Here is a 16,200-nt window from a genome sequence, read left to right as displayed (position 1 = left end):
TTCAATGAGATGATCATAACCAGCTCAAAATCTCTTAAAGGCACACACACAAATGTGGGTATCTTCCCAATATGCGTGAGATCTTGCCCCACGCAGCCTTGATCTTGACCGGAGGAAGGCCTTTCTCAGCTAACACTACTATCTCCCATGTCACTGAAGCAGGGAGTTCCAGCATTTGTGAGCAGGTCATTATCCTTTGTTAAACACTGCCCTCTCCCTGTCCTCCTCTTTCAGGATATAAATAGTTCAGAGAGGGGGTGACACATTAAGTGTTAACACCTTACTTGCATCTGTTTTTCAGATTATTTTCTGCCTTCACAAGACCTTAGCAAGTTCTGGAGTACTGGAAGGGGATTGGGGTGGGCAGCAGGAGTATAGAAAGAGAGTGGTTTAAAATGGAAGAGAAGTTTTTTGGAAAGTAGAAGTGAGATTCCAGTTTGCTTATCACAATATTTCTTCAGGAACAATCCTGATAGTAAGGATTTCACAAGAAACATGATTGACATGATATAAATAAATGTGCAGGATTGAAATGAAAGACCATAAATAAGTCCCTCAGAATGACTATACATGCAGGGTTTAGTTAGGTAGCTTTAGTGGCAGAGAAAGGAGCAGTCAAGACTGGGCCAAGAATAATAATAATTTAAAAAAGCAGGAAGGCAACAAAAAAAGCAGGAAGGCAACACAATATAGGTTTGCACTCCACCTACTGTCCCAGGGTTCTCTGGAGAAGTCTAGAGGAGAAGAAAAAAAAGAGTCATGTGGAGTAACAGTCCAGGAATCAAAGGGGAACCTTTACTTTATAGAACTATAGCAAGGACCACATACTGTATTATCACATGTAATAAGTTAATATGTTTATTATAAACAATTTCACACCTGGAGCAAATAACGCTTTTTGGGGGGATACAAAGGGACATAATAAATTCACTAAAAATCTTTTAAAAATATTTTAGATATATTTTCATAAGAGAAATACACTATCAACAAGCAATTTTTTATTTTTTTAGAAACACTATCAAAGTCAACCTTTTTTCAATTGATTAGACGTGAGTCTAGGGAAGTCCACTGATGAAGTTCAGATTTACACAACTGTAATTATCAGAGTGACTGTAGCAATGCCTGCTGATACATTATTTTGATGTATCTAGATGACTTAGGGCAAAATAGAGTCCTGATTACTGAAGTACAATAGATGGAGAGTACAGAGGACAGTAACTCTTTTCTTTCTAGTTGCATCATTTAGTTATGGGCATCCTGGGTCTCAACTATTTTAATTCCTTATGTGAAATGCAATGGAATCTGATTATGACACTGGACCATATCTCAAAAAGTTTAGTTGCCAGAGACACAATTTCCCCAAAGAGTGAACACATGGTATTGCTTTTAAAAGACAGTGCTTTAACTAAGACAGTATTACCCCAGTTATGGAGTGTCAATAGGACCGCAGAACATTTCAGAGCATTCATAATATCATATTTAACAAGTTAATGGTAATCTATTCAGAAATAGAGCTAAGGAACATAAGCTGCTCACTCTCACATGGTAGCCTTACTTGCAGAGACAAGAAGGGACTAAAACTTCCATGTCCTGCTAACCCATCCACTAAATAAACTTCACTCCGTTCCAACACACACACAGGGAAATGCTTGTTTGGTTAAGAGTAATGGGGTTGACTAAAAAACAAACAAAACCAAAACAATAAAACAGACTAACATTATTAAAAAGACATGTAATTAGTAGTATGTGATATTGTTACAAAGAAAAAAAGCCATTAAAGCTTTAGGAATGTTAGATAGTAACATATTTACAAAAAAGTCTCTGCAAAGTCCCTAAATGAAATATAGGAAATTTGGTTTGCTTCCACTGTCTTCTCACATATTGATTCATTTTCTAAAGTAGAACTTAGTTCATCCCTTTTAATTCTTCATTATATTGAACAATATATTTATGTGTCCCCTTTCTCATATATATTCCAAACAACAAAATCATGATATCCTTTCAAATATATTTATGCCTACTGGCATGAACTAAAAACAAGCCATCTATATTAAAAAGTACCTTGTGTGGAAAATAACAGAATACAATAAAAAAATGAATGTGTCTAGTTACATCCATTGCTAAGAACAGCCCTCCTCCTTTATGTAAAAAAAAGTCACAGCCCTGGCTAGTATGGCTCAGTGTACTGTGCACTGGTCTGTGAACCAAAAGGTCACCAGTTCGATTCCCAGTCAGGGCACATGCCTGGGTTGCAGACCAGGTTCCCAGTTGAGGGGTATGCAAGAGGCAACCAATCTATGTTTCTCTCCCTCTCTTCCCTTCTAAGAATAAAAATCTTTAAACAATTTTTTTTTAAAAGTCACAGAACACTTTGCAAAAAGAGCAGTCTTTTTTTCTTTGATGCTTCACACAAATGTGCTTAAATTTTTTGAAATCTTCATCCAAGAATATGTTTACTGAGGGAGAGGAAGATAGAAAGGGAGGGAAGGGGTAGACAGAGAGAGAGAGAGAGAGAGAGAGAGATCAATGGGTTGCTTCACATACTTGCCCTGACCGGGAATCAAACCTGCAACTTAGGTATGTGCTCTGACAGAGAATGGAACTGGCAACCTTTTGGTGTTTGAGACGACACTCTCAACAACTGAGCAACCCAGCCTGGTAAATGTGCTTAATTTTCATGTTTATAAAACTTTTAGAAGTGGATATGCCTCTTGCCTCATGCAGTGGGGTTCAGCCACACCCATCCCTGACCTAGTTATTAGCCCCAATTTATTAATCATATTCTTACATTCTCATATGCTTCCCCTTCCACTCCCTCCTCTCCATATGACAAAGAGAACATTATTTCAGTAACTCCCAAATCTGTTCAAATACTTTGGAATCAGCCCAATCACCTTTTCAAAATACAGAATCTCTAAGAGGTGGGACCTAAGAATCTGTTTTTGAAAACCTTCACAGGTGATTCTTATGACAGACAGGTTTGTTAAACCCAACCCCAGATTATTATCTGGAAACATGATACCCTGGACATGTTAAAAGAGATAGAGGCAGACATTCTCTGTATGCCTGTAACCTGATACTCTGTTGAAGGAAAATAGACTAGAAAATCATGGCATCATTTTCAGTGTTTCTTACTCACACACAGTAGTCCTACAGAAGAATTGTGAGGGTCTCCCTGTGTTTCTTAGTTTCAGATATAGTTTAAATTAAAAGTAAATATAAAAGTTTGCAGTTATTTTTTCAAGATTTATAGTATGTTCCATGCGCACTTGGACAGACAGTGAATTGTGCAGTTGAGTACAGTGTTCTATACATGCCAGTTAGGTCAAGCTGGATAATCATATTGTATAAATCAGTAACATTCTTTCTGATTTGTTGTCAGCTCGTCCTATCAATTACTGAGAGGTATGCTAACATCTCTAGCAATGAAAGTGGATTTGTCTCTCTTTTTAGTTCTATTAATTTTTGCCTACTATACTTTAAAGCTATATTATTAGGTATACACAAATTTAGAGTTATTTCTTCCTGTTAAATTGATCCTTTTATCACGAAATGACCTATATCACTCTAATAAATACTTCTGCCTTGATTTTGTTTTTCTACCTAGTTGGGCAATTGTTGTCTTTTAGAGTGTTTAGTCCATTTACAGTTAATGTTTTTACTGACACAGTTGGGCTTAGGTCTACCATTTTGCTGTTATTTTCTATTTGTCTGGTTCTGTGCATTCTTGACTTATAATCTAAATTAAGTTAGTACTTTTACTATTTACTAAACAATGTACGAATTTTACAACATTCCAACTCTACCTGCTCCGTTATTGCCATATTTTTCTACATATACGTAATAATAAACCACTGAAAACATCATTGTTGTTGTTTTTTAAAGATTTATTTATTTTTATAGATAGGGAAGAGATCATCTGCCTCTTGAACACCCCCAGCTGGGGACCTGGCTGACAACCCAGGCATGTGCCCTGACACGGAATTCAACTGGCAACCCTTTGGTTTGCAGGCAAGAGCTCAATCCACTGAGCCACACCAGCCAGGGCTATTGTTGTTTTAACAAACAATATTATTTTATATTTGCTACATATTTGCTTTTTCAGATACCATTCATTTCCTTTTGTAATTCTATGCTTCTAATTTAGATAATTTTATTTCATCGCTGAAGGATATTTGCACTGGGTATAGTATTTTCAGTTGGGAGTTGAGGTTTTTTCTATTTAATTTCAGCACTTTATAAATGTCACTTGATTGGCTTTTTCTCCCCTGTTGGACTGCTTTTCTTTGTATGTTTCATTCCTTGCATGCTTTCTACTTGCACATAGCATAAGTGATATCAATGGGATTCAAATCTTTACGTTGTTGATAACATACATGGGAGAGAACTCTGAAGTCATACTGTTAGGCATTTTTTGTGGAGACTAGCCTGGGAGTGCTCTGGAAACTCAACTTTTAGCTATTATTCAAGACCAACACCTATAACTGATTAAAATAAAGTGTTGATAAAATTCTTCCCACACATTCTTTGCTTAGGTAAGTGCCTCCTGAAAGAAAGAAATTCTAAAACAAGGGAGTGTTCTCATGCATGAAAGATATCAGAGAGAGAAAAGAAAGAAAGAAAGAAAGAAAGAAAGAAAGAAAGAAAGAAAGAAAGAAAGAAAGAAAGAAAGAAAGAAAGAAAGAAAGAAAGAAAGAAAGAAAGAGAGAGAGGAAGAAAGAAGGAAAGAGAGAGAGAAAGAAAGAAAAGAAAGGAAGAAAGAAAGAGCAAGCAAATTAATCATTCCTAATGAAAAGGAAAGGAAGCAAATCATCTTCTCTTCCCCCCAATGCATTATGTTGACACCAGAGGGAAATCACAGAAACTTAGCTCCACCAAATGTCCTACACAGGAAGGGAGGGATCTTCAAATAAATAATAGTGGGGAGGTAGTCAGTCACATCTTCCCTACTTAAGTCCAAGAGTATTTTCAAGAAGGGAAGGTTATTAGACAAAAGTAGACATTGGTAAAATTCATTGAAAAGACCTACCCAGCAGTCTGCCTAAATCCAACTTTAAAGAGTCCATGAAACAAGTCTCTCACTATCAAATTCCATTTGGGCATATAGTCTTTTTTGTTTTTGTTTTTTTTAAGATTTTATTCGTTTATTTTTAGAGAGAGGGGAAGGGATGGAGAAAGAGAGAGAGAGGAACATCAACGTGTGGCTGCCTCTCACATGCCCCCAACAGGGGACCTGGCCTGCAACCCAGGCATGTGCCCTGATTAGGAATCGAACCGATGACCCTTCGGTTCACAAGCTGGCACTCAAGCCACTGAGCCACACCAGCCAGGGCTAGGCATATATTCTTTTATTATCTAGCTAGGTGTTATTTGTAACTAGAATAGTGGCTAGGGCCATGCACATATTTTTTTAAAATTTTAATTCCAACTGTATATAAATTATGTAAGACTATCTTCTTTAATAAAAGCCTAAGTTCTCATATAACATTTACACAAAAGTCTAGAAAACTCAACTTTAAAATATGGAAGCTTCCCCAAGATGTTATTTCTTTTCTTTTTAATTTATTGATTTTAGAGAATGAGAAGAAGGAAAGGAGAGGAAGGAAGACACACAAACACATACACACACACTGATTTGTTGTTCCACTTATTTATGCATTCACTGGTTGCTTCTTGTATGTGTCCTGACCCGGGGGTCAAACCTGCAACCTTGGTGTATGGGGACAACGCTGTAACCCACGGAACTGCCTGGCCCGGGCAAAATGTTATTTCTAGAGAGTGTTATTTAGGGCGGTAAACCATTGAGAATGAGTTTAATGTACAACAATAGGTATATGAATAAGTAAATTAAAAAATTTGTATAAAACAATACATAATCATTAAAATGAAGTATCTAGAGTAATAATCTTATATTAAAAATAAATACATGTAAATTGTATATCACGTTATTTAAACCATGCTAAAGTATGTTAAAAAGAAGAATTGAAAAAACTAAACTAAAATGTAAATATATTTTGATGGTAGGATTATGGGAGACTTTGTTTCTTCTTTCTAGTTTCCTATATATTTTTACAATAAACATGTATGGTTTTTATAATTGGAAAAAAACAAATTTACTTTTTACAATGGGAAATGGGCGCTTTCACACTGTTAGTTAATAAATGAAGTCCAACATATATGTAAATACAGTAAAGAAAACAATTCTTTCTAAACATTAAGTTCCCATAAAAATGAAATTTCCCCCATAGAAACCATAGTCTGAAATAGTAAGCAAATTAAACCACTCAGGGATACATTTCTTTGGTCTTTGGCGTAGTGACAAGTTACAGTGAGAAGATTTAGATTACCCAAACAACACTTTCTCGTCCAGCATTCTTTAAGTATACCTCCCTTGTCTGCCACAAGTACGATCTTGTGCTAAAGGGTTAGAAACCAAATTTAATGGTGACCTAAAGTCACCAGGTTTAAACTCTCTGGCTGTAGAATGAAGGGTTTTAAAGTATGCATAAATCCTTGAGAGCAGTGGCTGACTAGATCTAACTGAAGTCACTAATCTCTGGTGCATTCTTGGATCCATTTATGCTAATACCCTAGCTCAGGTTTCTCACTATAAATTTTTGTCTGACAGGAAGAAAATTCAGTTCCATCACTTAGAAAACATCACTTAAAAAGAAAGAAGCTAACAAATAAATAAATTATACAACAAAAAGTATATTCAAGTATCTAAAAAATACCCTTTTTTTATTTTAATGATACAATTACACCTCAGATTTGTTCTATACTCATAAAGGGCAGAGTGAATCTGAAGCTGTTCGTAAGCACATCATGAGAACATCCACCACTCGTTCTCAGCAATTCTGATTTGACAACCATCTCCCTTCCATTTCCAATTTGACAAGAAATAAAGGCTTGGCATCACATTAGGATATTCCATTGTTTCTGTTTAAACCAGTTATGAAATTTAAAATAGCCTTATGGCCCCTTGCATTCTGTGAGAGCCAACATAAGATAGATTCCCTTTGTTTGACAGGTAATAGGGTGTAGGATACTGGCTTTAGTTTTATGATTATGTGTTCCAAAGAAAACGCCTTTTTTTTTTCTTTTCTTTCTTTTTTTTAAGTCATGCAGCTGTAGACCATTAGGAAAACAAATCACACATAGAGTTGGAGGTCTAGATGTTTCCTGGAGTGGGTGGAGGTAGGGAGAGAAAGATAACTAACTAAATTGGAGTTTGGAGCTTCCAGTTTGTGCAGTAGCCTAAAACTATGCCCTGGTATTTAAACTATTTACTCCTTCATTCAAAAGCTGTAGCACCTCACATTTCATAGGCTTGTTTCTTACATCAAGTATTATGTAAAGTTCTAGTAGTTTCTTTCTTCAACCCCTAGGGTTTTTTGGCCAGCATTTAATTAAAGATTTTTAGTTCAAGTTTAGTTGTTCCAGATAAATTTCTAGGGTGATTTTAAAATAAATGTATAGTAGTATTAAAATTTACTTAGCATTTTTCATCTTCACATAAAGTTTATATTGGCTATTTGCTGTAGACACATATTATACCTACATTACCTCCTAGAGATAAGTGATAAAACAGGGTTCAACATTAAAGTTCTAGATCAAAGACAGTGTTCATTTTAGAATCTGTATTACAACCAATTCTTAATCATCTATGTTGAAGGCAAGGCAAGATAAGGCACAGGCTATTAGAGTCGATAGGAAGCTTAGTTTTCAACACAGCCTATATACCCTCTCCCTTTCACTAAGTTTAGTAATAAGCAACAGAATTATTGCATCTTAGTTCTACCTCTATTTCTCATACCTTATCGGGTTTTAAGAAATGTTTAGATTTAAAGTGTATAAAGTTCTCCCATTCTACCCACAGAACTTCTATTGCAATGTTATTTGTCCAAAATTTTGAAATCTATAGTTACATGCAACAAGATACATACTCCATTAGCTTGAGACCTTTGCCCATTGTCCTTTATAAGATTATAAAGGGTCTTAATATCTGAGAGAGAGGAACTGTTATTTTTTATTATTAAAATAATTAATTAATCATTTATTTATTTAAAAAAAAGAAGAATATATGAAAGGGTGAAGCGGGAGAGCTTGTATGTATGAACCATGGGCATGGATTTGGGGGGCATTGCTGGGAGAGGGGGGGTGCTAGGTGGAGGGTAGCAAAGGGGAAAAAATTGGAACTATTGTAACAATATAATCAATAAAATATACTTTAAAAAAAAAAAAAAGAGTTGTCTCTTGTGTGTCCTCAACTGGGGACCTGGCCTGTAACTCAGTCATGTGCCCTGACTAGGAATCAAACCAGTGACATTCTGGTTCGCAGGCCGGTGCTCAATCCACTGAGCCACAGCAGCCAGGGCCTCTGTCGATTTTTTATGTACATCTAGCTTTTATAACAGATCTTGCTTTTGTACAACCATTTTAACAGCAGTAGAACTCTGTAAATGGAGAATATTAATTTATGGTACTTACAGTATTGTACTTACTCATTGTTTGCCTTCTTAAAAAACTAGTATTGGATTTAAAGAATTTTTTTAGAAAACTTCAACGAATTACAGAAAGTAAAAGCTGCCACTAGTGAACAAAGCAGGCTTTGTCTAATGCAGGACCATAACTTCCCTTGGAAGTACTGCATAGTTCTGACCTTTGGGAATTAGAATTGGGCAAAGCACTCAAGAAGATAGTCAAGGAGAAGGTCATTGTCTGTAATGTACAATACTTGTAGGTACAATTAGGTCTGAGATTCAAACTCTGGGAAAATACAGTTTTCTGACCATGTCTGCATCAGAAGTGATGATGCTTCACCCTTGTCAACTTAATATATATACTTTTTTTGACAAAAACTCCAAGTTGAGTGTAAAATTTTATAGTGAGGTGCCAGAATATATTCTCTCATTTAAAAAAACAAAAATAAAAATCCTTAAACTTCCCAAAGTTTACTTGTAAGTAGAAAGAAGGATACATTGTTGTGACAATAGGCTATTCAGAAAATTCAATGGAGCAGAAAGAGGAAAGGTAAATTCTGATTGGTATTCCACATTTGAAAACAGAAAATCCTACAAGGAGTCCATGACAGACTCCTATACTATCGATTCCTCCTCATTCCTGGATTTTATGTAGAATATATGCTTGTTCCTTCTGCTTCAGAAGAAAGCATTTATTATTAGACCTATACAGGTATGAGAAATGTCTCTGCTAACTCTGGTGACTAAGTAAAGCCAAGTGTTGTTCTTTAAAGTCATATCAAGTTTATGTTTAATTAACCCATTTATTATTTATTCCAAGGTTGATAGTTATATAGCTACATTAAATTTTATTCATACAGTAATCTCCTTACTAATTTTGCTCCAAATGATGATATATTTCTAAATCACCATTCCTAGAACTATTCCCATTAATCATGTATATGAAATTTTGGAGCAAAATGAATCAAATGACAATGGAAAAAGGAATGTAGGTATGACAAAATATTACAAAACAGTGCCTTCTAAAATGACAAATTTCTATGTAAAAGAAAAATAGAAAGAAGAGGCTAATTATTGAATAAAAGATATGCGAAGGGTCAAAAAAAATAAAAGAAAAAAGCTAGAGATGGGAAATGGAAAGGTAAAGAAAAGGTAGAGCTTATTAAAATTCTTTGGTCTTATGCATAATTTGAGGACATATGCTAATTAGTTGGTTGTTTTAATATGATGCAAAGTATTCTGGTGAACACAGAAACAGCTTTTATGTTGATCAAGAACCACAAAGTACTGCCCTGAACGACATGGCTCAGTTGGTTGAGCATTGTCCCACAAAGTGAAAAGTCGCTGGTTTGATTCCCGGTCAGGGCACATGCCTGGGTTGCGGGCCTGGCCCAGGGGCCTGTGCAAGATACAACCTCTCACATATTGATGTTTCTCTCCCTCTCTTTCTCCCTCCCTTCCCCTCTCTCTAAAAATAACTAAGTAAAATCTTTTAAAAATAGACACACACAAAAAAACTACAAAGTATTATTTGAAAGTTTTATCTGAGTAAATCTACAGACTTTCTCCTATGGACATAGTTCACTAAAGGATAATTTTAAAAGTATGAACTGCTGAGGATAGCTACTTATTTCCCTGAATGGACACCACAGCATAAATCCTACTAAGCATCTGTATACTCAATTAGTTCACCAGTTGTTAGAAAGATCCTATAGTAAAAACTCTAGTTGGATACTGACATAACATCTCATCAATTTGCGTATGAGCCTCAGGCATTGAAAGAAGCAGTCTTTTCTTGGTTAACAGCCTTGGACATCCATCATAAGTCAAGGGAGTCAACTACCTTACAAGTTTATAAATATTTTGAATTTTTTCTTTTAATAGTTTAAATTCTCAACTAGAAAGTGAACTTCTTAAGGATATAGATATTTTATATCTATACAACGCCTTGAAAATAATAAATCAATTCAATATAGTCAGTAATTTATATCACTTGGCTTGCCCAAACTAGTAACATCAATTTTTAATTAATTAATTACCGTATTTTTCACACTATAAGATGCACCTGACCATAAGATACACCTAGGTTTAGAGGAGGAAGACAAGAAAAAAAAAATTCTGAACCAAATGGTGTACTAAAATATTTAATAAAATATAACAGAATAATATCTCAACCATGTGAAGTGAACAGCAGTCAACAGCGGTATTAAGAACCATCATCACTGTCATTATCAAATGAGGAGAGACTTTAAGGTTCAAGTACTCTTGTAGTTTTCTGGGAACCCCAAGAACTCGTCATCACTAGTGTCATAATTTATGAAGCTCAGTTGCTCACAATCATAAACAAATTATTTGCCTTTTAAAAAATTACAACTATTTATGTCTTAATTTCCTCTGTACATATATCCTTCCAAAGAATTTGGTAAGACTTTTCAGACACCTTACCCACTGAGATGCTTTTTGAATTTCATTAAAAATTGTTATGTTTGGTAAAAGACTTTAAAACAATGGTATAAGTCCTCAAAGTTGTCAACGTTAAGCCTTCATACCCCAGTCCTAATTTGCTCAAATAGAATACATCCCAAATTACAAATAATATAAACAGAGTCTGTCCATTAAAATAGCTGTCTGTCCATTAAAATAGCTTATAGTCATCTAGAAATTTTCTAGGTAATAGGAAATAAAACCCTCATATTAATCTAGAGAGAACATAAAAATTTTTGTTAGGTACCCAAGTGATTTCTATTTCTTCTTCATAGCTCTCTGAGGGAATACTGGTATAGTTAGAAAAATTGATGAATATGATTCTGACTTTTTTTTTAAGAAGCATAAGAAATATCAAACTTCATCTACTTAGATTAAATTTTTCATGTGTATATAGATGTTAGATGGGCATTCTTCATAAACATCACCACCCATTATTTATACCTGCTTACCTATTTCTTGCTTTTCAAAGACCTCTCGTTTCCATCTCATAGAGAAATACCTAGCATTATTTAGGTCCTTATTATATTTGTTAATAAGTAACTAAGCTTTGGAGTAGAAACCACTGGAGAATTTAGTGCCCCAAATTAATTTCACCAAATTCGGGAGAGTGGTTACATCTGAGAGCAAAGAAGCAAAATGTCACCATAAAGAGAATGTGGGCATAGAGAAAGGGGTATTATGGGGTGGGACATATCTCTGTTCTAAATTTCATTTCTAAAGCTGGGTATTGGCCTCCGAGGGTCCTTTATATTTTTCTCTACACCTTTTCCTACAATATTTATAAAACATTTTATTTTTTTAAAAAGTGAGTGAGGAAATGGAAATGAACCCAGCCCTGGTGATCAAGGAAGGTAAAGTGAATCAAGTCATGACTTCAGTGTTAAAAATTTGTTGCTGAATGATTCACTTTGTGAGCCATGTGCCTCAGATTCAGTAAAACATAAAAAAATACTTTGTAGGAATTTCATCCAGCAAGTCTCAGGAGAAAACATACCCTTAGACAACAAATAATATTAAACCACGAGACATCTGGGAGTGTACCTGTGCTCCTACACTTACATACTTTTCTTTAAAGTCACCGACATTTTTCATTTCTGGAAAAAGGGGTAAAGAAAAAAACCCCATCAGCTAAGACCTGAACATGTTTTCTGCTGCTCCCTAAGTCAAAGAAAAGGTATAAATCTTTTTAAAAATTAGATTAATGTCAAGAAATGATTGACAGGATTTCCCCTACTTTGCATATACTTAACAATCCTTTGATGAACATCCATTTAAAACTATTTAACCCACCTTTCCAACTTCATCTTATACAAAAATCCCAGAACTTTGGGAAAATTAATCTTCAGTAACAATGAACTTCCATTTCACTTAATAGCTTTGAAACTGAGGTACACTTGTAATTATCAGCCTGATCTCTAGCTATCTCCAAAGATAATAACACTTCAAATATAAAGCACTGACTTCAGAAATATTTATACCAAAGTGTTGCCTCATGAGAAATGGAAATATCACCACAAGGGGAAAAGTCGGAGATTTACTTAGAAATTGTTTAACTGAGTTGAAAAATTAAACCAATTATTTAAAATAGTCCTGCTTACAGAAGTCAACAGTTCTAGTTCTACACCATATGTATCTATCAATTGCCCAACCCCTGCCAAATGCTAGTAAAACACCACTGAATGTTAAATACCAGTTTCTGTAGTTATCTTCTGCAAAGGCAAGAAATTAACAAATGGTTTCCTAGCAAAATTACTTATAAAAAAGAAAATTCAAGACAACAAAACTATGTGTGGTAGTTTAATATAATTAAGTGAAAAATAACTAATAATGTTTTCATTCATTCTTCACAAAGTTATAAACGTCCCAAAGTTACAAACCTCAAAATCCTTACATTCAAATTTCTATAAAATATTCAACTTCACCTGTAGATCTGCCTTGTCTGTCAAGATTTTATTTCTTTGCCTTTTATTACTCACCAATCGCATCTGGATTTACCGGTCTGGAGACATCAGCTTGCCCCATGATTATATTGTCTGATGTGTCTCACGACAACAAACTGTGCCAGACCAAAGCGAACTTTTCTTAAAAAATAAATCCGCACAAGGAGGGGACGTGCATTCCTCTCTCAGTGTCACTGCCAAACATCAGGAAATGTTCTGAGGTCAATCTGCTGGAGTTTCTCTTTCCCTGTATCCCGGCCTGGGCACTTGTGGTTCTTATAAATACGTCTTCACGCTGGCTCTCTTCACACAGGAATGCCTGTCATTCCAGGGTGCACACTGTGAAGAGCAGAAGTGCAGGAAGGGGAGGAGACTGCCAACCACATTCTAGCTGCTGAGCGGCACAGCCCTAAAAGTCCACACCTACTTTTCCTGACATTGAGCTTGGTTCCTGCTCTCCAGAAGAAAGGGAGCTTGCTCAAGAGCCTACCAAAGAACTTGCAGATTTAATCACACAAAAGCCCATCAGGGTTATGTGCAGCAAGCTAAATGGAGCAGACATCCACTCAAAGGTATGTTTTTGATACAGGCTTGCCTAAAACGTATCAGACTGTTCTTACATTTCCCTTATTGCTCTAAAATTGTGTTTCCTACCTGTGAGTGGCATACCCAAAGCAGAATGAGATCTACATACTGGGAATTAATAACATTAGGAACATTATTTTAGGATTGAGTATACCTTTTCTAAATACAAAAAGAATTATTTCTGAAAATTTTGCTTACTAAGACATAAACTTGAAATAAATATTTGGAAGGTATTATACAATATTTCTCTTTTTGCTAAAGCTCAATAACCACCATATGATCTTGGGGAATACAGAGGAGTAGTTCCACATGCTAGGTATAATACATGGAAACATCAGCTAACCACATGCAGCAACCAAAAGTCCAGCTTACATACTGATTTTTCATTCTTATTGAGATATAACTAATTTACATATAGGCAAAACATAAAGACTACAGCTTGATGAATTTTTATTTACATACATGCCTGTGTATGCTAACACTAGATTTTCTAAATGTAAAAAAGCCACACATGACAAGAGTGTTTAACCACATACTCTGCGTTATTTCACAACACTTTAAGGTAAAATGGGGAACTAGTAATTTTAGCATTATATTAAGAACTTTATATTGGTTATTTCATTTAATCATCACCACAACTAACCATGTGTTGTGAAGAATATATTACTCTATTATCAGATAAGAAAACTAAGGCTAGTGAGGTCAAATCCTATGTCTTATATCACCAAGTTTTTAAGTGCCAAAGTCCTAATACTACTTCAACAAATGACAGCTACCCAAAACATGGAGCTTTTAGTTTAAATCTTTAAGTTTTCCAAACTGAGATCATGGAAAGAATTCTAGTATCTAGACTTCTTTTACCTTTCCTTAGCACTCTTTCCTTTCCCCCCCATTATCTTATCCCCGTTCTGTTTTGATACAGAAAAAAAGAACATAGCAAAGGTAACAAATAAGAAAGTGACAAAGCTAAAGAACTTATATATGCACGACCCATGGACATGAACTAAAGGGGTGGGACTGCTGGAGGGAAGTGGGGTACTGGGAAGAGGGGAGCAAAGGGAAAAGAAATTGGGACTACTGTAAAACATAATCAATAAAATATACTTAAAAAAAAAGAAACTGACAATCATAGGCTTAGGTAAGAAAAAGAAAGTGTAGAAATACTCAGGCAACATTTAATTGTTAATACTGGTAGTAGTCATAAAAAGATTATGATGTTGACCACTAAAATAGGTGAGTAAAAATAGGTGAGTACATTGACAGAATGCTACAATGTAAGAAGGTTGTCCAATACCATTTGAACCCTGGCACTTATATGAGTATCTATTAGCCTAAGAGTGGAACATATACAATAGCAGTTTCTACTCCTATTAAATGGGGTCGCAAAAGGTAGCAAATGCATTGCTCAGCACCCAGTAGGTACTCAACATATTATAGTCGTCATCACCAACACCACCACCACCATCATCATGAAGATAATAAAGCATGATGAGCTTTGGAGGCAACTGAAATTTTAATTTCAGATCTACCACTCAGTGCTTAACACGAGGTAAGTTACTTCAACTCTCTGAGCCTTGGTTTTCTAATTTGTAAAATGGGCAACACAATACTAAACAGTACAGGGCAATTGTGGGGATGAAATGACATGGACATTAAAAAAGCCCTTTGTAATGTGACTGGCATATGAAAAGCTCTCAATAAATGCAAGAAATTAATGATCAGTTCTTACAGGGAAAAAAAAGTCAAGAAAGGAGAGGCCAGGCCAAGAGCAGCCAGATAATGGTACATGACAAAAAGCTTAGTCATTACAAAGAGGTTAGTCAGAAACAGAAGAGGATGACATTTCTGCATCATGAATCCAAAGTGCCAACTGGAAGATGCAGGGCAAGAAGGAAGTCTGGGCGGTGCACAGAAACATCAAGCAGATACAACAGTACTGACAAAAGTATTACTGTCAGTAAGTTTAAATCAGGCACTTAAACACACACACACACACACACACACACTCTCTCTCTCTCTGAAACATTACTATAGAATCTATATTGACAGGACCACACAAGAGTAGAACACATAAATTTACAGATCCTGGTACAGCTGCGGTTTACCATCAAATTTAAATGCCCATCTTGGCTTGGCTCAAGACTGATTTTAGGTCATTGTGAGGTTGGCAGTAAAACTTAAAGAGAGCCCTGGCTGGTGTGGCTCAGTGGATTGAGTGCCGGCCTGCGAACCAAAGGCTCACCAGTTTGATTCCCAGTCAGGGCACATGCCTGGGTTGCTGGCCAGTTCCCCAGTTGGGGGTGCATGAGAGACAACCACACATTCATGTTTCTCTTCCCTTCTTTCTCCCTCCTTTCCCCTCTTTCTAGAAATAAATAAATAAAATCTCTTTTTAAAAACTTTAAAAAAATGACAAGATTCTTAGTGATCATCTGGCTCAATCTTCTACTCCTTACAGAAAAAGGAAATTGATGGATAAAGAGGTTAAATGCCATGCTCAGAGCCAGGACTAAAACCCAAATCTCTTGATTCTAACTCTAGGACTTACTTCAACTCTTGTATAAATAGTCAAGAAAATATCTACTTCCTAAAGATACAATCATTTCCCAAGGAAGTCCATACCCTACAACAAGAAATCTCTCAGAAATGCTAATTCTGTCCCCTGTGTACCAAGCCAATAAATGTTCCTTGACCAATAATATTTA

General features: G+C 35.5%; 1 protein-coding gene across 7 annotated transcripts in view; it reads right to left on the bottom strand.

Moving 5' to 3' along the window:
* Window positions 1-16,200, bottom strand: part of PHACTR4 (phosphatase and actin regulator 4) — a 77,161-nt gene that overhangs the window by 27,103 nt on the left and 33,858 nt on the right. For 2 of the 7 annotated variants that reach the window (XM_090268917.1, XM_090268921.1), the window contains one exon: window positions 711-734. The exons of 1 other annotated variant lie outside the window; for it this stretch is intronic. In XM_090268917.1, coding sequence (XP_090125043.1) covers window positions 711-734 — 24 coding nt within the window. Of the gene's footprint in view, window positions 1-706; window positions 735-12,946; window positions 13,250-16,200 lie in introns of all 7 variants that reach the window. 4 more of the 7 variants (XM_090268918.1, XM_090268915.1, XM_090268916.1 and 1 more) reach the window with 4 other exon arrangements.

Source organism: Furipterus horrens, unplaced genomic scaffold (genome assembly GCF_987537825.1).
Source record: "Furipterus horrens unplaced genomic scaffold, mFurHor1.1.pri manual_scaffold_3, whole genome shotgun sequence".
Lineage (NCBI taxonomy): Eukaryota > Metazoa > Chordata > Mammalia > Chiroptera > Furipteridae > Furipterus > Furipterus horrens.
The sequence above is the reverse complement of the archived record's forward strand: the minus strand, read 5'-3'. Positions and strand labels throughout refer to the sequence as shown.